Genomic DNA, 8,396 nt, shown 5'->3' with positions numbered 1-8,396 from the left:
ACATCAGAGAAGAATAGAGCTAGTTTGCAAGAATTGCCACTCTTCCTACACGTCTTCTTGATAAGGTTGCAGTTCTTCTGACCTTCGAATGATTCATGGTCAACATGAGGGAAATCCTGATCTGATCCCATAGAGCCAACCATATCAACAAAAGAAGCCTTCCCAAGGTTTAAAACAGAAGTAGTCGGTGGTTGAAATGAGCAGTAGCCATGGAACAAGGAGTTGAACAGCGGCAAGCTACAGGGGTTGGCCCTGCGAGTAGCTCTCATACGTGTAGGGAGGACAGACACGAGTGCAACAGGAGATGAAGCCGCATGAGACGGAACCGCAGAAGCGCGAGACATAGTGGACAACGAAAGACGAAATAGAGGAACGAAACCTCTTCTTCTTCGAGCGTGAAAGAGCCGCAGACGACGCGCGATGAAGAAGCAGACGCCGCACGACGCAGAAGAAGCACGAAGAAAAGGAGGAAACACGACAAAGAGCAAATCGACGAAAAGATACCAGGTTTCGCCATAGGCGAAACCCTAGCAAATAGGATATAGATAGATTGTGTGGGAGGGCCCAAACAGGGTACCCTGCCCACTCGATGCCACCATATGCAAATGGTTCCAAAATGAGAAAATACGAAAAAATACATGAGAGATTTAAAGAAAATAAAACCAAAAAGTATCAAAATCCAGATTACCGGGTAACTAAAGAGCGACCCGATTTTGCCTTGCCTCTACCTCTAGTTCTAGGGAATGAGCTAGCTAATAAATTGGTGAGATGAGTGCCATTGTCAGTAGTAACCAATGTATCATCCAATAAATTTTCAAGCTTGAGTCTGCCTCCATTCTTCTTCTTCCTCCTGGAATAGACTTGCCATTCCTCTTCCGAGGATTGACTCGCCTGGTCAGTGGATTGGTCTAAAGTGTGTCAAACTTGTGTAGGTTGTTGAATATTAGAAGCAACTACTTGTTGTACAAACTGATCTTTTATCGGATCAGGGGAGCGGGAGCATTCACGTGTGGCATGATATGTAAGTGGACCTTCTTAAAAAACATTAAGTGGTATAAACACATTTGGATCCGTACCTATAGTATGATGTTCTTCATCAGGAACTGCGGTGTTGGCAAGGGGGGATCCATAGGCAAATCCTATCTTGTAAGAACTTCCTTCACAGATTGAGCAGATGTGTCCATAGCAATGGGGTTAGACCCCTCTTTGTTTGCTTGAGCTTTAGCTTTCAAGTTTGGTTGAAGCCTGTGACATTTATCAGGTGTATGCCCAAACATCTTATATGGGTACAATAAAAAAGTTTATGTTCCATGACAATTGGTTGCCAATATCCATTGTGAGTTGTGCCTAACCAGACTTCAGTAATATTAGGTAAGGTAATATCTCTTTCCACAAGTATTCTGGTCAGGTTAAAGGTTGGCATATCTAACTTCATAGGATCTCCAAGAATTGCTCCAATAGAATAAAAAATCTGATGATTAAAGAAATACAACTTGAGACCAGGTAAACTAATCCATAACGGAGCAGTAGGAGACTCATGATTTGGGTCAAAATCCAAAATCAGGAGACCACTTGAGTAACTTCATTGACTTGTCTGTAATGTTGAGATATTTTTTAGAGAAAATCCGAACATAGTATTCAGCTAGGGTTAATTGAATCAACATATGTCTCCCATCCAAAAGTCTCACTTTCCACTTGCCTACAAGTTTGAGACAATAAGAGCGAACTTGAATTTCTCAGTTATAGTTGAAATTTTTGAATCAGAGAAAAATAGTGTTGTTTCTCCACTCTTCCTGCTTATCTTCTTAAGAAAAGGGCAATCGCTCGTATAATCACGACATTCCTTATAGCTTGAGGGGAAGACAATAGTAGATTCCGCAAGATGATGACCAACCACGTGGGCGAAAGAAGCTTTGCCAGGATCAACCGAAGAAGAAGGAAGCGCCATAATGACGATCATTCAACCCGCATATGCAAAAGCCAAAGAAACCAGGCGATCCGATCTGATGCAGCGCGACGACGCTCGTCGGGTCACGAAAACAGGCGCGGGACGGAAGAAAGGCGTGTACTGGTCTAAACAGCAGAAACACAAGCAGCACAGGCGTAGCTCGATCGATCCTACAGCGACCACGATTGGCGCACAGCACGATCACGATCGACCCTACAACATAGGCGCAACACGATCCCGATCCCGATCGGCCCTACAGCTCGACGAAACAGAGGAGTGTACTCCCCTTTTTGTACGAGCGTGGAATGCAGGCAGCAGAGGCTAGGGTTTCGCCGTGAGGCGAAACCCTAATAGAGCCTCGATGAAGGAGACGACTCCGGCCATTATATGATTTACAAATAAAAAATGATATATATATATATATATATATATATGCGCGCGCGCGCGCACACACACACGCGGATCAATAGATAAATACACATATGTTGAAATTTTGGACAATTATTGGAAATATGCTCCGCCAACTCCGCTATTGTATGCAGGGGATTGGACCTGTAATTTCTCATATTTGTTCTAATAATTATGCCCAATTCTTTTTACTTTTTCAAATTTTAGTTATTTATTTATTTAAGTAGTCTAGAAAAATAATGGACCATAGCCTTCCGTTTAATTTTGTGAAGGTCTAATTTAACAAGATTCACCAAGTTCTAATAACTGTTTTTGTTTTTCCTTTTCAACAGATTATTTTGCATCATATTCAGTTTTTCGCATGTTATCAGTAATGTTATTTTTTATTGTTTTAACTCTCCTTAGGCAAATCTTTGTAATTGCCTCTTGCTGTACTCACATCTGGTTATAAAATTTAGCTTTTGATTAAATGATACGTGAAACTGTCAAGTTTGGTACAACTTGAAAGTTAATTTAATACTAAATTATGTAAATTCTTATGAGAAATCTAAACAGAAGAAAAAAATTTAAAATATTCGCATTCTTTATTGTTTTCTTTCTCTTTGCAATAACACTCCTTGATGAATATAATATTCTGTCCACCTCAATGTCTGCATGGTAGAAGTTATTATAACGTAGATGCGGATTCAATTCAAGCTTCTTACAATCCCTTTACCAACTGCACTGGTTGGCGCCTCTCCTTAATGATCTTTAGGCCTTGTTGTTTTTTGATTGTGAGAACTGCAACACTCGGCAGTGTTGATATATTTCAAACAAAAATTCTTCACCTATTGATGTAGTTCATTTGATGTGTCTATCAATGTATTTTCTGATGCTTTTTAATTAGAAAATGAGTGCATTTGAATTATGCTGACAACGTGGAATTACAAGTAAATCATTTTCAGCATTTTAAAATCCTTCTACCCTTAAGTATTTTTCATCTGTTGGCCTTATGTGCTATCTAATGGGTAAATTGATTAAATCTCGCCTTCTTAATCCTTGAAATTGTTGGATGCTATATGAATTTGTTTATAATTTTATTGGCAGTGGAACATTTCACCGGGCTTTTGATGACTTCATTATACTTCCAAAATTTCTTTTTAAATAGTATCTTGAAATGAAATTCTAGTGTTGCTTAGGAAACAAAGATGAATAAAGTTTCATATGATCTTCAGAAAGCATTGTGAACTATAATTTACTGATTAAACCCCAATTTTTTCTCTCTTGCTTCTAGTTGCTTCATGGCATAGAACTATTGTCTCATTTGTACTTCTTCACTCGTATCATATAGCAAGAGACACTTTATTTACTCATAAAAACTGAAGAGGCAAATATTCAGTCCGTTCTCAATAATAAGAAGTTTTTCTCCATTTTCTGGGGTGACATGTCTTATAAATTTGAAACAACAGTAGAGGCATGTAGATCGATAGATCGACAAGATGAATAGTTTCATGAATAGTTTCAAAAAAAAAAACGAGATCTCCAGATCTTTTAGAGAAGCTATTCCTAGACTAATTCCAGCATGTAAACTATCCAATGTTTTCCTTATCTGTTGTTTATTCGAGTTTGATATCGTATTGCTGGGCTTTGCTTCATTTTATCTCATGTTTCCTTATGCTAATTCTGTTACTCAGCTAATAGAACGTTTCAATGGGCGTTTACCGGGTTACATAGGCCATGGAAATGATGTTTTATCATTTGTACATGTAAAAGATTTGGTCTCTGCACATATAGCTGCAATGCATAAAGGTCAGGTTGGTGAAAGGTATCTGCTCACTGGAGAAAATGCTTCTTTAGCGCATGTTTTTGATATTGCTGCAGCCATCACAAAAACAAGCAAGCCGAGAATTCACATTCCTTTGTGGCTGATAGAACTTTATGGCTGGATAACAGTTTTCTTTGCTAGAATGACTGGCAGACTCCCTCTAATCAGTTACCCAGTATGTTTTATTATCTGTATCCTTTATTCCACTATAATTCAATTGAATTATTTATTTATTTTCTTAGTGATCAAAATTATACTTTGATTTTTCATTCTGTATTGGTGTAAAATACTAGACCGTGAGGGTTTTGAAGCATCAATGGGCATATTCATGCCAGAGGGCAAGAGATCAGTTGGGCTATTGTCCTAGAAGCTTGAATGAAGGCATGGCAGAGGTGCTTCCTTGGCTCAGAGGTTTGGGGTTGATAAAATACTAAGTAATGGTGCGTACTATTACATTGCATTACTAGAGTTACAATTTGTTTTGTCAATATTATTCTTTTAGTTCAACTTTTTTTAAGTTTCAGTTTCTTTTCTTACATCAAATTCCATGGTGGCTTTTGTACCGGAGTACTTTTGTTTGCAACAAATCAGAATCCTGAAGACAACGTGAATGGAGTGGGCCATGCTGTATATTGGTAAGTTGAAGTTTTCATAATGAAAATAAAATCAAGTACTTTTATTGCTGTGAAGTATTCATGGGTTAATGTTCTTAAACGAGCTCCGCCTATGTTGGCATAAGCTATAAAAAAAGAGAGGATTTCCTGAAAAATAATATCAGGATAGAATGATATTTGATTAAAATGGAGCTATGAACCCATTAAATTTCTTTTTTTCGGGCTCTTTGATTGATTGAATTGCTGCCTCTCTTGATCATTACAACATGAAATATTCAACTATTATCTCATGCTTTTCTTTCTAAAATTAATAAGAGAAATGCTTTTTAAAATAAATATATTCTCTTTTGTTCTATCTCTCTAAAGCTGTGACCCCATAGCTGTAGATTATAAATTCAAATATGAAAGTTCGAACTAGCTTTGAAAAGCACATATATTAAATGGGACATTTGGGATAACATTTATTTTTAATTTTTAATTTTTTGTTTTATTTATTAACACTGTCATTGCTAGCCCTAAGCTCGGATGTGAAAGTTGGAGGGTTTTGTTAGGTAGTCGACAACCAGCGTAAAACTCATTGAAATAATCATGACAAGAATCATTTTGATCAATGTATAAGTGCTAGGGCATCCCCTGGAAGCGACACACCGTATGATCTGAATACAATGAAAAGTGTGCAAGGGTCACTACACCGGCACTTGTGTGTAGTGTTAAATAAGCAAATGGTTCCCACATTATGGACGAATGCGAGTAAATAAGTTAGTCTATGAAACTAATATTAGGATAGAATCTTGGAATACAGGTACTCTTACTGGTAAATTAATTGAATAAATTGATGTTATGATTCATAGAAAGATAACTATTTTATGTGTTCAAGAAACTAAATGGGTTAGAGAAAAGACTAAGGAGATTGATAATTTAGGTTTTAAACTTTGGTATTCAGGTAAGTGACACTAGAAATGAGGTAGGTGTAATTATAGATAAGAGTTTGAAAGATAATGTTGTAAAAATTAATAGAGTTGGAGATAAAATTATAGCCCTTAAGATTATTATTGATACAAAGATTTTTAATATTATAAGTGCGTATGTTCTTCAAGTAAGTTTAAATATAGGTTCTAAAGATAAATTATGAAATGAGTTAGAAGACTTAATATAAATGATACCCCTTGAAGAAAGAATTTTTTCTGGAGGAGATTTAAATGGACATGTCTGTAGAGTGGCAGAAGATTTTAGAAATATTTATGGTGGCTATGGTTTTAGAATGATTAATTAAGAAGGTAGAGCTATATTCGATTTTGCTTTAGCGTATGATTTTCTTATGCTAAAACTTTATTCAAGAAAAGAGATAAGTTTATTATTACTTGTAAGAATGGATCTAATAAAACACAAATTGATTATTTTCTTATAAGAAGAAGAAATCGTCGAGAATGTAAAGATTGTGAGGTCATTCTAAGTGAGGATTTAAGTACTCAATATCGATTATTAGTTCTAGATTTTAAGATGAAGTGTTGTAAAATAAGTACTACTAGGAATCATCATCGTAGAATTAAATGGACGTATTTAAAAGACAAATAAAATTATTTTTATGAGTAAAATTCAAGATTTTAAAATTTGGGATGTTCAAGAAGAAACAAATTCTATGTAGGATAAAGTAAAAAAAAAATATTAAACTAGTGGCAAAATTTGTACTTGGAGAATCAACAGAAAAAAATTTTATAAATAAAAATAGTTGTGTGAAAACTTAGAGAACAGAGAAAAATATGAAACGACCAGTAGGGATTTTAAGAGAACAATCTGTTTTGCTTTTAGTAATCCTTATATATAGATAGTAAGGTGGGTGAAAAATATATGTATAAACTAGCCAAACAAAGAAACAAAGAGAGAAGAAAAAAAACAAAGAGAGAAGAAAAATAAAGATTTAACTCATGTAAAGTGTATTAAAGATGAAAATCAAAAAGTGTTTTTCTTAGAAAAAAATATTCAAAACAGGTGGGTGAGTTATTTTGATAAATTTTTAATGTAGATTCGGAAAATAGGATTGACCTCAGTGATCTTAATATCGTCAATAATAATAAAATATTTCATTTTAACCATCACATTAGTAAAAAAGAAGTTGAGGAGGCTTTAAAGAAAACCAAGAGTGGAAAGGCTATAGGACTTGATGATATCCCAATTGAAGTGTGGAAATATTTAGGAGATTTGGGAGTTTCTTGGCTTACTAAACTCTTTATTATTATTTTAAAAACTCAAAAGATGCATGAGGCGTGGAGGAAGAGCATTTTGGTCCCCATTTTTAAGAATGAAGGGGATGCACAAGAGTGTGCCAATTATAGAGAAATTAAGTTGATATTTTATACTTTAAAATTATGGGAGAGGTTAATTGTACATAGGTTACGATGTATTACAAAAATTTCTCATAATCAATTTGGATTTATGCTGGGCAGGTCTACTATGGAAGCTATACATTTGTTTAGAGGTTTCATGGAGAAATTCCGAGATAATGAGGAGGATCTACACATGATTTTTATTTATTTAGAAAAAGCTTACGATAAAGTTCCAAGAGATATCCGTTGGAGAGTTCTTGAGAAGAAAGGTGTTGGTATGACTTTTATTCAAGTCATTAAAGATATGTATATTTATATCATTATGAGTGTAAGTGGGTTCTAATTCTTGCACTTGTATATCTTATATTTAAATTGACTAATAGTAATAGAAGGATTCAATCACCTTTTATTATATATTTAGAGCCTAGTTGTTCTTTTAAAGATTATAAATTTTACCAAAGCATAAAATTAATTCTTAAATTTGATAAAGAAGGTAAAGTAGTAAAGAGGAAGGTAAGAGAACCTCCACATTGGCTTCTAATTTAAAATTGGGATAAGCTATTGGTATTTCATAATGCTACTAACATTAAGAATAAAGATCATCAACTCAAGGTCAATGCCGTGGTTGTTTGGGTTTCACAAATCAACTGCAAGTATCTTAAATTACAATAATGTTCAAGACACCATGCTTTTAATGGAGAAAGTGTTTGTAAGCAAATCCTAACTTTATTTTTTGATTAAAAGGGAGAGGATTCTCCACAAGCATTTTCCAAAAAGATAAGGCTTGCGTTATCTTAAGTTAGATCTTGTGTGTTATTGTGTGGAGCTTGATTGTGTCGATCATTTATCAACTCAAAATCCTCAATTTCATCGACCAAGCTTGGTAATAAGTTTGTAGGCAGGTAGGGGGGTTCTGCCCCTTGAATGGGTAATTTCTTTTTCTGATATAACACTTTGATACTGTAACTATAGCACCCAAGTGCTACATCAATAACATTCCGACACCAAGAAAGCAGCGCCATTGCAATACATGAAGGCAATGCCCCAGTGTCCCAATGGAGTGTCACGATACTACATCATGACGCACCAATGCCCTTAGATGGCAGTGGATAGTTATTTCATTTATGGTGATGTTTTTACTAAAAGGGTGTGTTGGATTTAAAATTCTCTTATATACACGAGAGAAGTGTTATTGCTCTATATTGTCTAAAGTGTGGAAAAGCTTGACCATGGTATAGTTATATGATTCTCTTCATTCGCTTCATAGTGTATTTTTTGGAGTGTTTTATCTCATTCTC

The 8,396-nt window shown here is 35.1% G+C and overlaps 1 protein-coding gene across 2 annotated transcripts in view; it reads left to right on the top strand.

Moving 5' to 3' along the window:
• LOC110027609 (putative dihydroflavonol 4-reductase) overlaps positions 1-5,014 on the top strand; it is a 27,295-nt gene extending 22,281 nt beyond the window's left edge. For both annotated transcript variants that reach the window (XM_020729112.1, XM_020729111.1), the window contains 3 exons: positions 4,030-4,335; positions 4,454-4,600; positions 4,685-5,014. In XM_020729112.1, the coding sequence (XP_020584771.1) occupies positions 4,030-4,335; positions 4,454-4,594 (447 nt within the window). In that variant the 3' untranslated portion in view covers positions 4,595-4,600; positions 4,685-5,014. The remainder of the gene's footprint in view (positions 1-4,029; positions 4,336-4,453; positions 4,601-4,684) is intronic.
• Positions 5,015-8,396: the final 3,382 nt, after the last annotated feature.

The sequence above is a fragment of the Phalaenopsis equestris genome, unplaced genomic scaffold (genome assembly GCF_001263595.1).
Source record: "Phalaenopsis equestris unplaced genomic scaffold, ASM126359v1 Scaffold000428, whole genome shotgun sequence".
NCBI lineage: Eukaryota > Viridiplantae > Streptophyta > Magnoliopsida > Asparagales > Orchidaceae > Phalaenopsis > Phalaenopsis equestris.
Note: the sequence above shows the minus strand (reverse complement) of the source record. Positions and strands in the feature narration are given on the sequence as shown.